The 20,095-nt window shown below is 45.2% G+C and overlaps 1 protein-coding gene across 7 annotated transcripts; it reads right to left on the bottom strand.

Moving 5' to 3' along the window:
• Nucleotides 1-1,396: 1,396 nt before the first annotated feature.
• ARFRP1 (ARF related protein 1) lies at nucleotides 1,397-19,997 on the bottom strand. Of its 7 annotated transcripts, XR_014572945.1 has the most exons (10): nucleotides 19,842-19,997; nucleotides 18,835-18,934; nucleotides 18,351-18,438; nucleotides 17,770-17,852; nucleotides 17,213-17,294; nucleotides 16,692-16,762; nucleotides 11,492-11,592; nucleotides 10,078-10,161; nucleotides 4,317-4,398; nucleotides 1,397-1,709 (listed from the first exon to the last, which is right to left on the bottom strand). XR_014572945.1 is itself a non-coding variant. In XM_083801099.1 (9 exons), exons 2-9 carry the CDS (start codon nucleotides 18,925-18,927, stop codon nucleotides 1,706-1,708), a joined length of 606 nt encoding a protein of 201 aa, XP_083657225.1. In that variant the 5' UTR covers nucleotides 18,928-18,934; nucleotides 19,842-19,997; the 3' UTR covers nucleotides 1,397-1,705. The 7 variants fall into 7 exon arrangements, 6 of the variants coding, with proteins under 6 accessions (XP_083657225.1, XP_083657222.1, XP_083657227.1 ...); XM_083801099.1 differs by lacking the exon at nucleotides 4,317-4,398; XM_083801096.1 differs by lacking the exons at nucleotides 1,397-1,709; nucleotides 4,317-4,398 and adding an exon at nucleotides 4,728-4,836.
• Between the last annotated feature and the right edge of the window lie 98 nt (nucleotides 19,998-20,095).

Here is a 20,095-nt window from a genome sequence, read left to right on the forward strand (position 1 = left end):
CTTGGAGCCTCTGTCCGGTGCGCTGAGCCCCCCCCAGATCCCGTGGGAGAGGACGTGAGGAATGTGAACACATACCACGCTCCTCTGAATCTGCCCACTGCGATTCCAAAGAGGCACTGATTTTATCTCTATTAAAAGTATGCATCTTTTTTTTTTTTCTTTTGATCGTAGGGTTTTTTTCTCCTGACGGTAATCACCCGCCGCACGCCCACGCTCTCCCTGCCGAGCCCCGTCCCTCGCTGTGCCTGGTGGTTCTGCGGAGCCATGTCCTGATGGTGGGACCGAGCTCTGCAGGTGTGTCGGGGGGAGGAATTGGCCGTGTCGAAGAGCAGGAGCAGAGAGAGAGGAGGCTGCAGTGCCAACCAGCCCATGCTCCTCAGGGGTACCTGGACCGAGGTGCCAAAGAACACGACCCTGAGGACCACGACATGGGTGCAGATCTTCCCGCACGTGTTTCTGTCTGAGCCCCCCAAGGCTTTCAGCTGGTGGTCTCAAAATAAGCAGGAGAGACAGAAGAATCATCCCTGCTTGTACCAACCCTCCTATGTCACTGGTGAGCACCTTGGTCACGGTGCCGCCAGCCTCGGGCACACATGGTCGCCCTTCATCCCTCTGCCCCAGTTTTGCTCCCTTCTCAGTGTATAATTTCTGTTCCTTTCTGTGTTCAAGGAGCTTCCTGAAAGTGGGATGGCTCAAAGACTGAATGAGAGGTGGCAAGGCAGCTGTGAGCTGGTCCCAGCCTGGGCTGGTTGGACACACGGAACCAAGCAGGCCCTATGGCCCCCCCAGTTAAGGGCAGGAGCCAGCCCCATACCTGCTGAGCCCCAGCCAGCCAGAGCCGGGTTGAACCCCGCCACCTATTCGCTTTTCCTCATATTTCATTTAATGAAACGAGAATTTTTGCCTCTTGTTGACCAAAACCGAAACCCGTCTGAGGAATCCTTTTTATGAGAATGTGAAAGCAGTTAATGAAAAGGAAACGGTTTGGTATGTTGATATTACTCCCTAAAAAGAAGCTCAGGCACTTGGGCAGCCTGAGGACTTCACAGGTGTTGCCGAAGGGTCCCCACTTCGGATCTGTGTCTGGCCTGGGGATCAGGGGCTCGCTCCCCCAGCACCTCCCCTCGCCACCCATCCACCTGCCTTCACCCCCAAAGGCCCCGTCTTTCCCCACTAGAGAATGCACCGAGCTTCCCAGCTTCCACATTTTGAAGCTGTTTGGGGATCTTTGCAGGAAACATGTTCCAAAAAGCAAATTTTTGCTGCCTGCTGCCATGTAAATCAAGAGCAGGTGACAGGCTTCATCCATGCTCTCCCTAGGTGGATTCAGTATTTAGTACCCAGCAGACTTGGTCAGACAGTGCTGCAGCAGTGAGTCAATAGCTAAAAAGGGAGCTAAAGAAATACTTGCATAACATTTATTTTTTTTTTAAGAAACCTTGGGTCTGGTTTCTTGCAGCGGTTACAGAGTGCAGTGCTGCAGCTCTCACTCATTTCCAGCGAGCTTCCAAGCAGGTGCTGGGAGGACAATTGTCCTTTACAGAGCCTCTTGCTTTGTAGGAGGTCACTTACAGGAATTTGTCCAGCAAACAGGGTCACATCTGAAGCAGATTCCTTGTTTGTTCAGCCATTGTTTGGATCCCCTGTTTGTTCCCAAGGTACTTAGCTCGTAACGCTCAGGTCTTGGTCTGGGCACAGTCTCCTCTTAGCTTGAATAAAACCAGAATACATTAGTAAGCCTTCTGATGCCCTTTAGCTTACATCAGTTTTCTGGGAAACACGGTCAGAAAGCTTGGAATGACTACAGCTATAACATCCTTACACAACACCCTCGCTGCTTAGAACCACAAGCGCTTCATACACTACATTCCAGGTCAACACAAAACAGGGGTCTTCCCAAAGCATTTATTTGCTTAGCCTTTGAAAACATTCGCATTTTCCAGCTTACACCACACCAGGGAGCCCACTGCTAAATGACTAAGCGGTACCACGAGCCAGCGAGCTGGCATCGCCCCGCTGCCGTCCCTTGCACCGCTGGGTGCCGGCCCTCGCGCCCACCCCGTGCCAGCCGCGACCCCGGCTCGCTTTGGGGCTTTTCCAGCTGCTGTGGCCATAGCGGAGCTCCAGCTGTGCTGTGACTTAGCTGTGAGCCAGGGGAGCGGAGCCAGGAGACTTGGTCATTTTTCTATGGAAGCGCAGGGAACGATGACTTCCCAGCTATCTCTACAGGCACATGAGGTCAGCGGGACGTGCGCTGGGTGGCCGGCGTGCTGCTGCTCTCAGGCTCGCGGGCTGCGGGGTGTTCTCAACTCCAAAGCGTAGGTTAAGGTTCGGCGAGGTCAGCCCAGCCTCAGCGACACGCTTTGATGTGATGCGAGCAGGGAATCGAGCAGATTCCCCGATGCTGGTTTCTATTTCTGTCCCTACTTCCTTCCGCAACGCGGGAGGTTTGTAGGTGTTATTGGACTTTGCTTGGCCTTCCCAGAAGCAAACCGAGGAGCGTTTAGTTGGGGAACTCAGCAGATAAGAATAGCCCGTGTGCATCCCCCACTTCGCAACTCTGAGCCTCAAGGAACAGAGCCGACCTGACGAGACCAAAAACAAATTCTTCCTCCCCTCGGTTTCACGTCGGGCCCTGAGAGCGACACCAACGCACCAGCCTCCGAGCCCGTGACTCAGCACCTCTTCTCCGAGATCCCCTGCCCTCTGATACAGCGGCAGCACTCATCCACTTATTAAGTCTTTCCCAGGCCGGGGCATGGAATATCTTGTCATCCTGCCTCTTCTCATGGCACAGAGATGAGCTGTCAAAATTTCCACTGCTCTGACAACGTGGGTGTGGACTTGGGAGCGCTTCATCCTGCTGCGGACGAGGCTGTGGGCGCCCGGTGCTTTCAGCCCAGTTGTTGTCCTCCCCCTGCCACAGGTGCCCAGCTGCCTTTGCTCCCTCTGCAGGAGGTGAAATCCAGTGCAAAGGCTTGCTGACAAACGCGTGATGTCTGTTGGACGTGGGTGTTGCACACAACCTCAAATACGAGACCTAAAACCGAGCCTTGTTCAGTGTCGGAGGAGCACGGTCCTTCACCAGGGCAGGATAACCCCTGGCTGTTCCCCGGGCACAAAAGCACATCTCAATGAGCAATGGGCTTCGATCGTGAAATAGGGACACCCCGTAAATCCCAGAGAGAAATACAGGGGCTGCTGGTGTGCTCCTCTGAATGCTACTGCTTAAACGGGGAGGCAGCGAGGAGGTGCTCCTTGTAACTCTTGTTCCTGGCGACAAATTCCTTATTCCCCTTTATAGCACCCATTTTTTTGGGGAGCGTGTGACACAAAAAATATTGCTTAAGCAAAGCTGCAGAAGCAGCAGTGCCGGGATAGCTGACTTCTGAGGACTTGGAGTTCTTGGCCGGGAACTGAACCGGAGCACAGGGAACCCCGCAGGTTTCTGCTTCAGGAAAACGCTGAAGGACCCACTGAAACTTACGGTGATTGCAGTTTGTCCTTGGAGCAGTCCTTACAGTATATACTGAAACAGGCTTCTTAAGGCTACGCTGGAACAAAGTGGAATTAGTGCCTCCAAACAAAAGGCAGGCCACAAAAAATGGTCAAAGGGCTGGAGCCCTCTGCAGCAAGGCTCCGGGCTGACCTGACAGCGGCCTGCCAGGGCCTGAAGGGGCTGCAGGAGGGCTGGGAGAAGGCTTTTTGTCGGGGAGTGTAATGATACGACAAGGGGTAGCAGTTTTAAACCAAGAGGGCAGCTTTGGATGAGGTACAAGGAAGAGATTCTTCCCTCTGAGGATGGCAAGGCCCCGGCCCAGGCTGCCCCGAGGAGCTGTGCCCACGGCAGGGGCAGGAGCTGGGTGGGCTCTAAGGGCCCTGCCAGCCCAAACCGATCTGTGGCTCTGTAAAACATGTAGCCTGCCATCCCCCCGGGTGAAGGAGGCATGCTTGGCGCGCCGGAGCTTCCACTCACAGCGCTGGGACGTCCCCTGGCAGAGCAGCAGCGCTGCAGCACCCGTGTAGCTGCTTGCTTTGCCCGAAAATCAGACACCAGACGAGCCTGTAAGGAACTGCAGGAACCGCAGGCAGCAGCAGGAGGGGGCTGGAGGGAGATGTGCAAGCCCTACGCTCCTGAATGGCTTTGGAAAGCCAGTGCCATCTATGGCCATGCACCAAGCGGTGGCATTACTCACGAGCTAGGCGTGTTAGTAAGGTCACATGTGCTTCCAGCAAGGATTTTGTTTTAAGGAAAGGATTTTTCCGACCTGTGACTTCTGAAGCAGATACGTCTGCTGCCTCATCTTCACACTTACTTGTTGGTAGCATGTGCAGACTCGGTCGTGGGAAAGGGGAGACTGCTGCAAAGGCGCCAGTTCCTACTGTGCTCCTGACATCCTTGAAAAAAGATGTGGGAAACGCGGGGTTTGTTCACAATCAGCAGCCTTCAGCTTTGAGGAAAGACAGCATAACTGACTAGGAATGAGGAGATTCCTTCTAAGCGCAGAAAGTGTTTTGTGTTTTTTTTTTGTTTAAAAATAAATGTCAGGCAAAATAAATGTCAGGCAGAATTCCACAATTGAGTAAGTCACTGCAAATCCTCCTCATTTTTGTCTGATAAGAACCTAGCTTACGGAAGAAATGTGGGTCACTTTTTCCCCAGTGACGTTGCAAACTGCGCTGTCTGTCCAAGTTCAGTGTGCCGGTCCTCAGTCATTTTCCTACATGAGGTTCCAGTTACTTTAGTATCGAGTTGCTTGCATCAGAAAATATAATTTGCATTCGCTTCTGAGGTAAGGAGTGTCATGGGTGAAGGCTCTTGTAATTAGATTTAAGCTGTGCAGACAAAATGGTATGAAAGCAGGCATTACTGACAGCTGGGGCTACGTTCTTGTGAATTTGTTTTGGATACAAAAAAAAAAAAAAAAGCCTAAGAATGTCTACAGAAACTAATGGAAAGCCCCCAGTAGCTGTCACGGAAGCTGGTTTTGCCAGAGGAGCAGTGAAACAACTCTGACGTATTTGAGAAGCACAAGAAGCAAAACTGAGGGGCGATGCTGCAGGAAATGCCTGAGGTCCCGCAAACAAAGCAACATGGATGTTATATACCAGGAATGCCTCGCTCGGGATTTCCAACTTCAAGTAAGTTAATTACGAGTTTCCAGTGTGAAAAAGCACCTGCTGTATTTTCTCTGGCATTCTTTGTCCTTTATTCTTATCTTTAGCTCTCCACTGCCTCTTACCTCCCTGGAAACAGGCTTGAGCCAGATTTTAATAGCAAACAGTGCCAGGAAGGATTTAGGGAGGGCATCCAGTCTACACCCTGCCTCCGTGGCAGGGTCAGTTCAGCCAATTTTTTTTGATTGTCACTTCTCCAGGTTGTTTTGGGGAAACCCGCAGACAAATACTCGGGGGTCACTTCTTTCAGTCTCTGAAAATGGGCCCAAGACTGAAGGCAAACCGTGCTTTTTTTGAGAAAAGCTGTACAGGACAGCTGCAGGCAGAGGCAGAACCCGTTCCCCTCTACGCCTGGGCACTGCTGCCTGTGGCTGCCCGTCAGATGCCATCTGTACTAATCGGATTTTTTATTTAACTGATTATTTGAAGGGATAATGATGAAGACCAGTGACAGTACCACTCTTTTCTTTTTCTTAGCAGATCCCTTTAGAAGTTCCCTCCTTGAATAATGCTTCCCAGCAGCGAAGTCCCATGATCCTGATTCAGCAAGTGAAATGCCTAAACAAAGTCAGAACCTTTTAGGAACTTTGATCCAGGATTTTCGCCAAGGACTGTTTTAACTGTAAACCCACAATGGGGGGTTATAAACAACTACACAAACCTCATAGTTATTTACAAGCACATTCCTCTGGAACTAACTAGGACTCAGGACTAACCCAGCAGTCTCATGTCCATCTAAAACATCATTGCCAAGGAAAAGCAAACTTCCAGACTCATAAAAAAAATCCTTTTGTTTGAGATCACTGTCTGTAATGCGTAAAGGCTGATCCTTACCTTAGCTGAACTGGTGGACGTGCTAGACATGTACAAGTGATGTTATAGAACATGTCAGCAGTACAGAAGCAGATCATTAGGAAGAAAAGACAATAGCTAGATTAGAAATAAAACAGCTCTGAAGCACTCGGAAGGATATTAAGTCCACTCCAGTATTATAGGCTGATTTCAGCTTAGCAAAGAGTAGCAAATATGGCCAGGCATGTACCCCCCATAAATGTCTTTGTGTTGCTTCTGCAATGTGCTCTGTAATAGCTGGTACTGGCCAGAGCCTTAAAGAAAATGATGAATTTAGCTTGAAGCTATGTCTGCTTCGTCCTGGTATGTCTGCTGGTTCTGCAGGACAGGATGACAGGGCAAGCGGGGTGAGACCGGACATCTGCACAACCCAGAAGTAAACCACACATCAGGCCACTGAAAACAAGGCTAACACACTGCTGCTGCCTTGCACTGGGATGGGATTAGACAGGACCAGCAAGAAGGAGCTCTAACTCACGTTATTCCTCACCTTTCATCAGTTCCAAATGGAGATGGAATTGTCACCACACGGGTAGCGCTATGATTCACAGAGTTCTCAAAAACATTAAGTGTTGTGGGTTTTTTTGTTGCTCTTTGTTTTAAAGGAACATTCTTGCGTCCTGCTGCTAACAGCTAGTAAATATTTGCTTAGTAGGGAAATTCCAGAGGGGCGAGAGAAAATTAACCTTCCTGCAGTGTTCAAATAAGGCAAGTGGAGTAACTACCACTGTAATTAGCCACTTAGCTTTATCTCAGTGTATGTATTTCCTTTAACAAAGCATGTTAGAGGAAAAAGTGACTGCTGAGACGAATCTGTTTCACCTTCAGAGTATAAAACAACTCTTCAGAGAAATAAATTGCTGGTAATTGGCATGGTCAAATCAGGCCCATCTCAAAAGTATCCAAAATCTGACAAACTGTTTACAAAAACCGATCTGCTTAGAAATATCTTGGCATTGCTTGGAGGTTTTGGAGGGGACTTGTAATGCAAAAGTATTTTAAATAAAAGTCTGTGCTTCATTAAGGACTTAAATAAGGCGTTATTCTAAAATACGATGAATTACTGTTTAAATTACTGATTGGAATACAAAATTGGTATCAGCACACCATCCTTGACTACCTCAAGTGGATTTTTTTTTAGCAGTGCTTATACATTGAGTACCATTCCTTTTCAGAATGCTTTCTTCAAATTAATTTGTTCCTATTCCATAGGTCTGTACTGATGCATCACTAGCAGTACAGACCTGCTTATACAGACTAAAGCAGCAATAAAGTCAGCTGAAGGAGGAAGTCATCAGGGTCCTTATGCAGCCATTTATGACCACACAGAGCAGATGGGACCAAAAACCCCAGCTGACTTTGCAGCGTTCTATTTCTTTTGCTCTTCACGTAAAGGAACTGCATACGGTATGCGATCAGGGAGATACAAGTCCAGGTCATGCTTGCACAACAAGATATTTATCTTGCACCTGTCAGCTGATCAAGCTGAATTCTTCCAATGCAGTCATGCTGCAGCACAGAGGACACACCAAAGCAATTCAACAATAGGTTTGACCATGCTTGCCTGCTGAGCTCACCAGGCGCTCAGGAAATTGTCTGACAGTATCAGGTAGGTGTACTTTATCTGTAATGCTGGAAAAACCTGACAGCTAAGCTCTTTCCTAAAACAGACTTCGGAGCCAAGCAGCTGTGTGTGCGCCCTATGAAATAATCGCTGTTACCGCACTAGAAGCTAACTGTGAATGACACAGAGGCTTCCACTACCACTTTTGGAGAAATCCTTCCTGACTTTTGTGGGCATCAGTCCATGCTCCTACTTATGCATCAGAGCTCATTCACCTTTCGGGATGAAAGACACTCCCACATGGTAACTTTGTAATTTTAAGTCAGAATGTTTGCTTTACTTGAAGAGGTCCCACTGATAGGTGCCACAAAGCAGTCTTTGTGTCTAGACACTTGTGAGAACAGCCGTGTCCTTGAGCTCAGAACTGTTTTTCCTCCCTCGTCCCCTAGGGAAAGGAAGAGATATGAGAAGAGTATGGGGATAGCTTGGGAAATGCCTGATGTCCCATTAAACAGACATTGCATGTTACTTGACTAAAGCATTTTGTCTCTTAGCAAGGCACTTTTCTCCACCTGCCACTGTTTCACATCTTCAGTTTAATTGTTAGCATCAACCCTGCCAACTGAAACAATAGCCAGGTACCTTGAAAATCCTCAGGCTTTCAGAGACAGCCGAGTGAGAGATTTCCCTTACAGTTAATAGCCACTGAGTAATATTCTCTTGTACACCTGAAGCTTTCAGCCTTGTAACACATGCAGTGCCTAGAAAAAGTGCCACTTCTTCCAGTAGGTGAGTCATCTTCAAGTCATCCTCTATGTTCACAGAGTGCGTAAGAAACCTGAGATGGGTTACTGGATCTACAGAAGCCTAATGAAATCTTTTCATTTTCATTTAGTTTCTAGTTGGATCTGCTGTGGTTTAACTCTTCTGGAATGCGGTAGTGACACTTACACCACACAAATTCAAACTCACGTATTGTGTTGTACCTGCTGTTCTAACAAGAGCAAGTAACTGCAAGTAATTTGAACCAGATACTGGAATCACTTCAATTCTGTACCAATTTTCTTTTCACTAAAATCTCATCTGATAGTTTGCCTAGCCTTCTACTATCTTAATGTTATGAAGAAGTAAGATTCTGTTTTTCAGTATGAAGTTACTCCCCCTGGATTCATGTGCTTAATGACATACTGTAGCTCCCTTCACATTATGACCTAAATGTGAGGGAATTAATGCTCTCTTGCGGAAAAAAACAGCACTAAGTTTCATGTGGTAAATTTAGCACAAAGTTCTTTGACAGATGCCCAATACCATATCTCTAAACAAATACCACTATCTAACTTGCTCAGAGCTTGAATAACGTACCCTTAGTCATATGCGCAAATGGCACTTGAATGGCCACCAGTGCCAGGAAACACACGAAGAGCAATGCCCGCTGCCAAACCACCACAAAATGCATCCAAATATTTCCAAAGAGGTACTTGGAAAAACGTTAGTGATTTGTCTGCAGAATTACCAGCTAAATAGGCTACATGAAAAGTGAGCACCAGCTGACTTTGAGAGCTGCCTTCCTGTTCTTTCTTCCTTTAAAAAAAAAAAAAAAAAACACCTAGAGGGCTAAGTACTACTGTTTCCGAACTTAAAAGACTCATCAGCTGTTTCAGAAAGCCAAGTTCAAAGGAGCAGGAAACTTTATTGCATACTGATTTCTCCCTGCCTAGAGGTTCAGCTTTCGGCCTAGAAATTACACAAAGAGGGCCTCAATTCGTTCCAGTTACAGAAGATGATCAATTATTCTTACAATTAAAGAGAACGCACAGCAGAGAGACTGGCAGTCAAAGCAAGGCAGTGCTTCTGGAGTTCCCGTACTGTTAAGAACACACTTTTTAAACAGTGTACCACTGTGCTGTTGCTGGCTTCCATTTACCACAGGTAAAAGTCAGGAATCAACGTGCCAACTGAAAACTGAGTTATAATCAACACTGTCTCTCCCCATTATACAAACAACAGCATAACAGGGACAGTAACACCACCTTTAGTAACCATGGGGCTGGAGCAGCAAGGTGTCTTCTCAGGCAGGAGGGACAGGCATTCCCCAGGCTCCCTCCCCTTTCATATTCACCTGCCCAGTTCCTTCAAAGGAGGAGAGTTCCGTGTCACTGGCCTCTAGCCCATTAGACTAATAAACCATGAATCACGAAGTAATACAGTAGTAAATTAAGTCCTTTGCATCTGCAATAAAGTGTGGATTGCCACACAGTCTATGATCTTAGGCCAATGACTTAGTATTTGATGTAGGAGATTCGCCCTCCACCCCAGTTGGAATTCTTTGCTCAAGTTTTTTAGACACAGAAAGAGAATGTTTGTCTCCAAACTTAGGAAAGAATCAGGTGTAATAGAAATCTGGTGGACCACCTTCTTTGAAGAGAACACTAAACTGTGTGGAAAGAGACTGTCCATTTCTTGGCTGACGTGGAATTTCTTACGTTATATCCTTCTTTCTTGGAGGTCGGTGAATGTTCCTCACCACACACTTCACCATCCATTCAATTCCTTCGTTCACTCCTTTGCTAAGGAAATAAGATACACAGGCAAGATTAAAACACAAAAACATGGCTCACGTAGTCCCTAACTGACCACTTAAAAGAACAAGCGAAGGGTTCTGCCCTGCACTTATGCACTGTCATTACTACGATAGTTTCTCATACACCCAAACAAGGGGGAACTAATTTTTTCATTTGGTATTTAAACTTCATCTTTTATTTTTCAGATGTTTCTCCAAGTCTACATCCAGTTTAGTTAGTCATCAACTCTGTGAAAATGTTGAGATGAACAAGCATCAAACCACTTGACAGTCAGCTGGTTTGAGGTTATTTTGCTGCAAGTCCCAGGCTACTTTTATCACATATTCCGATCCTGGCTCCAAACTTCTATAATCAGCTGCGCAGGGCTGCCAAGCAACTCACTGGCCTGTACAGCTTCCCAGCCAGGACTTCTGCAAGTTTTTTTATTACTGCAAACTCAAAATGAAATTTTGAAAGGAAATTCCACACCAATCAAAACTAGAAGTGTTTGTACAAAAACCATGAGAATGGTAAAGGTTACATTTCATAAGATTATTATCTATTACTTCTCTTCTAGCCAGTGCCTAACCATTGCTCTTCTTGTGGTCATCATCTGCTTAATGACATTTGATTCTCAGAAATGCAGACAACAGAGATTTTTCTCACAGTTTAAAAGGCTTTACTTACCCCTTTGCAGTAGCTTGTATTATATTACAGCTTTGCTTTTACATTAAAAAAAAAGAAACCTCAAAGCTCTGGATTCAGTACAGGCAGCAATTCAGAGAGGAGTATTTCTAGCCATCTGCAACAGTACTTTAGACGTAATGCAAAAAAGCATTTTTCACTCAAAGAACTAAAAACACAACCAAGGTAGTGCAAGACACAATGTGCAATAGCGATGCTAAGATGTTGAGAATTTAGTGGCTTGGTCAAGGTCATGGTAGGCAGCTGTGTAGGCATGAAGAATCCCAATCTCCCAAATTTTGGTCTATTCTAGTCACTGCATCTTAAACTGCAAACCAACCACTGCAAGGATTATTTTGTAGGGAGAGGGGACGACAAAGGAGAAGAACCAACAGCTCCAAATGCCTCCAAGTCCCATTGCTCTGAGCCAATGAGTAGACCAGGCTAGTACATTTCATCGTGTTTAACAGAAGGAATCTATATGTGAAGTTGCTGACCTGATGCAAATCCAATGTTCACAACCAAATGTCTGTCGCTGCTCGGAAGGAAGCGCAGCTCCCTTTCAGTGGATATTATCCTGTAATACTGTTCTGCTTGTATGACACCCTGCAGCTGTTCAGTCAACCAGAACACCATCCATTCTCATACTCACCCAGTAAGAGCAGAACAGGCTTGTGTCAGGCAGTCTCTCTTCCCAATTTTGTTAATGCAGTCGCTAAATGCTGTCTTGATGTCAGGTATTGACAGACAAGTCTGCAAAGGGAATCAAAGAAGAGCGACGTTACAAGAGACAGTGACCTTCCAAAATGAATCCTACTACGTCCACAGTTCGGCTTCAGTCAAGATGGCACAATGTATTAAACCCCCTTATGCACTAACATAGAAAATCCTTTTCTGATCTCAGGGCTTGCTTGCTCTCAGAAGCCTTGGACAAGCCACTTAAGCATTTTAGCTAGCCATGAGCCCAGCTTTCTTTCTCTCTTCGCAAAGAGATTTTGGCATTCCTGTGAGGCTCAAACACGTTTTACTCAAATGCCACATCAGATCCTTGTGAGTCTTAAGGATTAGACCACGTGGAAGCATGCTTTGGAAGTACAGATTACATACAAACAGAAATTCAGTCTGCTCTAAGCCTGGGCCTTAACTCAGCAGAATGATGGAAATTAATGATAGCAATTATTCATTTTGCCATTTTGCAAAATACTGGTTCTGGAGAAATTAGATACAGGAAACTACTGCGAGGCTGACTGTGTGATAAACAAGCACGTTTCAGAGCTTTTAACTAAGAGTGGTTCTTAAGAAATGGCTTGAGAGGAGTTTAATGACACCCAATTCACCCAGTGCCCTTCAATCCAGACTTGTGACTTTCCTTCGTGAAGAATCCATTAGTTGTGCAATTTTTGATGACTGTACTTTCTTATGACCTAAGTTACATTTCAAACTGGCAGTTTCAATTAATAAGCTCGACACCATATCCAGAAACACTATGTATTTCTTACACCAGAGCCATAACAACTTATTTCAAGATTTCTGCCAAATGAAAAGTGTGACATCCAAAACGATGACCGGTCATCCATAGGATAAATAGTTATAAATAAATGTAAAGATTGATATATATCAAACACTGACTTCACAGGAGTCAGACTGGACTTGGGAGCTGGAATTCATACTGGTATGTCTGGAAGATGGGCAAGAGATTACTAACAAATGATCGTTCTCTGCAAGTTTCTAAAAGATGCTATTTACTTTTGACACGATATTCACTGCCAAATAAGAAACTTCTTCTTGATGAAAGCCAGAGTTGCAGACAAATCAATTACCCAATAACTGGGGAGGAGTTGTTTGTTGTTTTTTTTTTTCAGTAAATGACACTTGGCAGCAGGAAGGTTAAACCCCAAGGGAGCTGAAACTGAACAAACATTTCCTGAAATATACTTTAATGTATCAGTTTAGTGCCATAGCATAGTAATTTTTCCTTGTCTGGATGACAATAAGTTTCAGAACTTTTAGAAAGGAAATCTGAGAAAAAGCATAGGAAAGGTTGAAAAGAATGGTGCAGAACATTGCAACACTGTTCTTTACTTCTGTTTGCAAAGCATTCGGGCAATGAACTTCCCCAAAATCACCAGGAAACCTGTACATGTCCAGCAGCACAGCGAACCTGTCTCCTTCGCCTTGTCACCTTTAAGACGTCCACGTGTAGCTTACAGCTGCTGTACCCATTTTCTTTCCACCTTAATCCATTCCAGTCACTTCCCTTTCTCGCTCCCTGGTGCAATGGTGGCCTGCTCTAACCTCCACGAAGCTGTCCAGCCATTGAATGCTGTCCAGAAATTTCCTTCAGGAAGGGTTTTGCTGGAGACTTGACACCATTTACTTTTGTTGTAGTAGGATGTCACTGCATCATGACACTACACGTGTTCTAAGGCACATCTTCTTTCCTGTGGGATGAAGTACGGCAGCACAGCAGAGAGGACAAGGCCACCGAGCTACTGATTCAGAGAAGCCTTGTGTTACTGTTCAAGGGGAAGCCATGGGCTGGAATCTTGTCTTACAGCAGAGGAGGAGACAGCTTGCCCATCATTTCAACGAGGAGCATTTGAGCTTCTCGTGCTTAGGAGAAAATGTCATCTGTGGCTTCTAAGTTCCCCTCTTCTCCTCCTCCCTATCTCCATTACAATGTATTTGTTTACAGATGTGTTTCATTTCCCAACTGAAACCACATGAATCAAGAGCAAACTAGGCAAACTGGATTTGTGATAACGTAAACAGCATAAGATTACAATAATAAAATCCACAGATGACCTTTCTGGAGCAATGTTATCTACCACACCAGGGAAAACTCACAACTCGAAGAGTCACACTTCCATCTCAACTTCCCCTAAAGAATGTGGAAAGATGTGATGACTTAGAGTTCAAAGGCTCTTCAAGGCATAGTCTATCTAGCCTGACCTATTGTCTGTGCTATGTGTTTTTTTTTTACAAGCTTATTTGAAATTAAGACTAATTTATCAGGGAAGCTGTAGTATTTCATCAGTTGGAATTTAGAATGGCCATCGTGCAGAAGGCTTATTTTCTAACATCTGTATCACAAAGATAACACTGTGAGACTTCAGAGAGATGCTGCCAGTCACCATGACTCCTTCAGTTTTCCAAAGACACAAGTCTTTCCATCACTGTGGGGATTTCAGATTACATTTCCAAAATTTATCTTACAAGTAGGAAGGCAATGCTTCCTGCCAAAGACATCATGCAACACTTAATTCTTTCCATAGACTATTTTTTAGCCCACTTTTTCTACTATTTTTAACAGTATTCCAAAATTGGCCATTCTGTCCCCAAGTTTTAACTGTTCATTTCACAGCTCAGAAATACAGAGCTTGTGAAAACCTTTAAGCAGCTGTATTCACATCAAAACGGCAACAAAAAAAATCTTATTTTGCAGCTTTCTCTGCAGTAAACAGTAGGTAGAGCAAAACTGCCTAATATTTTCAAAAGTGGCGTTCTGACTTGAGAGCCCACATGAAATATTAGCCATCTGAGTCCCCAACAAAGCTCTAGCTCTCCTAGAATACAACAAACAAAACCCTCCCACAACACACATCTGACTCAGTATTTTAATGAATTACAAAATGATCTAGTATTGCAGCCTCTGCTAAACACAGAGCACATTTCTCGTACAAGAAGATTAATCTATGTTATTATCAGGATATGAGTTTTTTCTAACACTGATACTGCCAAACACCACTCAGGCAGTGCTGCGCGGATGCAATCTACTCTAATGGTGACTATTAACAGAGGAATTTTTCTCTACAAGGAATTTAGCTTCTGAGCCAAAAAAAATCTTACGCTTTATGTGATTTCAGCCACTGAGTCCGAATTTTTTTAGCTTGTTGTCAGGAACGTAAATCTCCGTTAGAATTCTGATACATTTCACCACAAGTATTCTTCTGGCCTTTAAAGATGCAATCAACGTAAATTATCTTGCATCGACAAATACCAGTAAGGTTAAGACATCATTTATCTTCCCTCGCTATGATCCCTGTTAAAACAGAGGAATCGTGGGGAGAATCCTCTACCAGAATTACACGTCTGGAGATCCAGAGCAGAAAAATCTCTGCCAATGATAATCCTGCAATGGGTGATTTCCTTCCAGGGGTCTTCACTTCTGCTAGGTCAGTGGAAGAGAAACAGACCTTCCAGTTTTCTAAACCTTGCTTAAGAGAGCCCAAATAATTATTCGGGAATAATACACTATAGTCCATTTAATATTTGTTACGAGCATCGGTGTCCCTTTGCTCTGTGTTCACGTGATCATTCTCAGGAGTACACCCCTAAATATGGGATTTAGGTATTTCTTGGAAACAGATCTACCTCCAGTCAGTTTGCTGATCTCATCATAGGTCTGTGACCGAATAAAGGCAGTGAATCCGTGCGCTGGTCTCGGAGCCTCTAGAGGGGGCAAGGAGTCATTCACAGTTTTTATCTTGAGAGCCTGTTCCAAATACCTCTTTCTAGTCGTGTAAAGAAGTCCATTTGTTCATTAGCCCAGCTACGGTGCCAGAAGAGTTGGCCCTTGTACAATGCCCATAACAAAAAATGTATACACAGCCATAAGGAAAACTGAACAGCTTTCCAAGTCACTGCATGTAGTTTAATTCTCAAAAGCTAAAGGTAAGAGTGCTGCTCACTGCTATAAAGCTGTAGTGTTGCGTGGAAACATGAGTTAATATTCTAGGTTCCACACAGAAAAGATCGTTAATTTCCCCAGATACCAGAGTTCACAGCAACGTCAGGAGCATAAATCAGGAGGCCTGGCTCTTAATCTCATGCTGTCTCTTAAGTGGAATTACATTTATTTTATTTCTACGGCTAGATAACCTTATGATCGTCCAAAAGATCTATTGTGTTGTACAACTGAAATATAATGAAATCCTCCTTTATAGCCAAAGTGATTTCTGTGGAAGTCTCAAGTACTTCCTACAAGTACACTCCCTGAGATAGGTGTAAAGTCCAGGGGAAGAAGCTGGGAAGCACTGGCATACTTTGAAACAGAAACTGATCCCAGCCCTAAAGGCTGGCGCTCCAAATTCTACAGAAAGTTTCTAGCTCCACCTAGAGACTGATCTCTCAAACTGCAGCACTGGAATTTCAGGTACAATGCATGGAAGGAAAAGGAAGTAAAATACGGGAGATCCCACGACCACTTTAGGCTCTCTCTTCTCTTTCTCTTTCCCAATTCTCTTTCCCAGTGCTGGGAAAGACAGGGACTGCCCTGGGTGCATCACCTAACTGGTCACACCACAGCACCCACAAATTTGTCAAGTACAGTTTTACAGTTCTGGATATGCTAGAAAAAAAAATATATATATATTCAAGAAAAAAGCATTCATTGCCATTTACTGCTGTCTGTGACGGAACGCTCTACAACAAAGAGAAGGTTTCACTGAGCAGATGTTATCTGATCAAGGACGATATTTCTTCACATACATTTGCTGTGCTGTTACTAGGTAATAGCAGAGCAGCATAAACAAAGTTCACTAAATATTGTTTTGCCGAATAAACAGGAAAAATCGTATCAAGATGCCAAGTCACAGCACATGAAAGCCCTGCTCATAAAAGGCTGAAAGCAGCTGAGATGGATGTCTCTGTAGCAAGCTTACCTGTGCCACTGGGAAAGCGTTGGAAGAGAAAGGAACAACTGAAAACTAAACTCAAAGCAATTATTTCCAGCAGCAGGAAAGTTCTATAGGTATCAGTCCAGGAATGTCATGTACACTTAACACAAACGCAGAGCCCAACTTCTCAAGGCCCATTTGCTCATTTAAGAAGTATGTCTGCAGTAATCTTACCTCTACATCCTGCTTGTTAGCCAACACCAGAATGGGAACTCCTTCCAGAGCTTCACTAGTAATCATCTTCTCTGTAAAGCACAGAAACCAAACCAGAGACATTCAGCCAGTTTTGGAAGACAAAGTTGCAAAAATGTAAGACATCTCTTGTGTGAAGAAGCAAGTGGCTCCTCCTTGTCTTATAGTTTCATTCATAATGTTCAAAGCATGTTAATGAGAATTAAACAGGTGATAAATACAAAATAAGGAAAAATTCCAAAATAATTAACATGAGCACAAAAAGTGATTCAAGGTCACTACAGGTGATGAAACTAAGTCTTGTGTTACAGACAAGACAGACTTCCAACATTTTTGCCTCAGAAACAAAATCATTTATTATGCAAAGGTACAGAAGTCCTACCAACGTGTCATCAACAGGCCACACAGCTTACTTCAAGGACAAGGAGCAGACAAAATAGCGATGAGAACTGTGCCACAACGCATGATGAAATCGCAGTACAGCTGAAATACTGCGTACTCACCGAAAGCTCTTTTAGATTCTGAGAGCCTCTCCTCATCAGTGGAGTCAATGACATAGATCACTCCATGAGATTCGGCGTAATACTGAAAGGATAACAGGTATTAGTGTATGTAGCGGCTAGGACCGTTTGTTCCTCTTCCAGATTTTTTTTTATCTGGTGAAATTTTGATATGCATGGAAGAGATCAACCAGTCAGAGCCAGCTGTTTTCATCACGTGTGTCTGGAGAGGAAAATGGTGGCACACAAAACGCATCGCCTGTTCTGTTTGAAGCCCTACTGAATGAAACGGGGAAAAAACACACCTGGCCCCCCACCACTGAAAAGCTCCTCTCTGCCACCACAACCCTCATATACAGGTCGGTAATTGCTGTCTGTAAGCGATAATGCAAATACTAAGCAAAATTTGCTAATCTTGCATAGATACACTTGAATCTCCGAAAAAGGTGTTAATGCTGAAGACTCAGGTTACCAGTAAGCCTGTATGATTATTGAACGATCATAGCTCTGCAATTCAGAAAGAGTCAAAAACGTTTATAAAAGAAAAAACACATCCCAACCTTGTCCCAAAGAGACTGTAGCTCCTCCTGGCCTCCCAGATCCCAAAACATTAGCCGAGTTTTGCCAACATCAATAGTACCAACTAGAGGGAAAGAAGAAAAAAAGCAATCCAATGAAATCTGAAGGTGTTCTCTAAAGCACCAACACTCGCACATCCCCCTAAGAGTGCTGGCACGGGACAGTCTTCTTGAGGAACAAATCACATACAGTGCTACTTCCAACAACAGAACAATACCTTAGCAAAAAATGACCATTAATATCAGACGGAACTGTGTCGGTGCAAATTATATCAGAATCAGGCCAAAGAACTCCAGCAAAATTTAACTTAACCTCTGAGCCTAGTACTCAAGTGGGATACGTGTTTTTATTTTATTTTTGTAAAGCTTTGAGTTTTCTTTCTCAGAAGCTAAGCAAGCCAATTTTATTCTCTCACAAAAAGACACGGGAAGCTGGGAGACAAGACCTCCATTTCCAGGAACTATTTTGATCTTGTCAACCTTTAAATACATCAAACATCTAAGAACCAGCTGTTGTCTAACTGTGAAAAAGCTGAAAAAAAAATCCAGACAGATTTACTTACTGTTTAAGCCTACAGTGGTTGTGATTTTGGATAAACTCATCCCTTTGTAGTTCTTGTTAAATCGAGTTTTAGTTTGTTCAAGAAATGTCTGAAAAGGAACGTGAAAAAGTACTTACTCTCAAATATTTTACTAGCTTGGATAATTCTACCCCAACCCTACCTTTTCATTACTGCATAGTCCTATTCCAAGGGATCCTGCCCCACCTAACCTTGGAACAAACCACTGTTCTTGCTCCCTATTTTAGCAAAGAAAGAACGGATCACAAGTGATTACAGGATTATCAAAGCCTGAGCTCCACCGCCCCGAAAGCTTATGCTGAATTTAAATACAAGGGAAAAGTTGATTCTTTGGGGTTAACGTCACTAAAATAACTCACATTCCAGGTGAAGAAAGACTGAACTGCCTGTTGGAAGTTTTATCTTTGGAGGACGGGGATGTTTAGAATTGCATGCGATCTCCATGCAATTGGTAATAAACACTTACTGTTTTACCAGCATTGTCCAAGCCAAGGATCAAGATGCAGTACTCATCCCTCTGGAACATGTATTTATAGAGCCCAGACAGCAAAGTATACATCCTGCTCCTGCAACAAATGCCAGGAAATCGTTAACAAACATGATCATTAAGGTCATTTCCAGAAACCTTTCATTTCACAACCTAATTTCTCCCCAACACAAAATAAATAAATTATGCTATTTTTTTACCAGTAAATCTTATATTTATGGCAACCTCTGGAAAATCACAGACCCAGGAGAGATCGTATTTGCAAACGCATGCAAGTGAGGGATGATTTTCCAGGCAGCTCAACCTCTGTTTCACCACACAGCATCCTCTGTGAACTCCCTTCTCAGTTCAACACTCCCCTGTTTGCTTTGGGGCTTAAAGGAGAGCTAAAGGCAGCCTGAAAGCCGTTTACGGGACATTAAAGACCTGCAGAAAGAAGGAAGGCGATGGCAGGCAGGCAGACAGGAGTGTTTGGGGCAGGAAGGAGCAGGTCAGCGCCCTCACGCCTTGCTCCTCACCCCTACGACAGCAGTGCGGGATCTCAACAGTCAAACCGGGCTCGGCGGCCTGTGAAACCCCACGTATCTCAGATTTAGCAGCCTCCTGTTACCGTACCCCCACCGCTGTTATCTCACAGCGCCATAATGACCTTTAATTCACACCGCCGAAAGCGCAGCACAAATCAAGGCGACGCCTACGCCGGCAGGCACCACGTTGCTGTTGGGTTTGCACGGGTCAGAGGCTCGCTGGAAGGCACCAGCGGGAACCCGCCTCGACGCCGGCTCTGGGCCTCTGCAACCGGTTACCGGAGGCGCCCAGAGGCCAAAACAAAAATAAACGCTCCAAAATAAAAATAAAGCTTCAGACCGGAGCGGGGAGGCCCTGCCCGCCGCCACCGGCCCAGCCCGGCCCCGCCACCCCTCAGGGCTCAGGGCCCAGCCCCCGCCCCCGTGCCCAGCGGCGTCCCCGTGCCCGCGGCCCCTCACCGGGTGCCGAGGCCGCCTCCCGTCACCCGCCGCCACCTCGCTCCCCCTCGGCACCGGCCGCCGCCGCCATCCCTCGCGGGGCACTCTGGGAAACGTAGTTCTGGCGGGGCGGCGGGGGCTGTGATGCGAAGGCCGGGCGGACTACAACTCCCGGGATGCTCAGCGCCACGCGCACCCTCAGCACACACCGAGCGCGCAAGCGCAGAGGGAGAGGTTGGCCGGTGAAGTGGCGCAGGGTTCTGGGTGAAAAGAAG

Source organism: Anser anser, assembly GCF_964211835.1.
Source record: "Anser anser genome assembly, chromosome: 16".
Taxonomy (NCBI): domain Eukaryota; kingdom Metazoa; phylum Chordata; class Aves; order Anseriformes; family Anatidae; genus Anser; species Anser anser.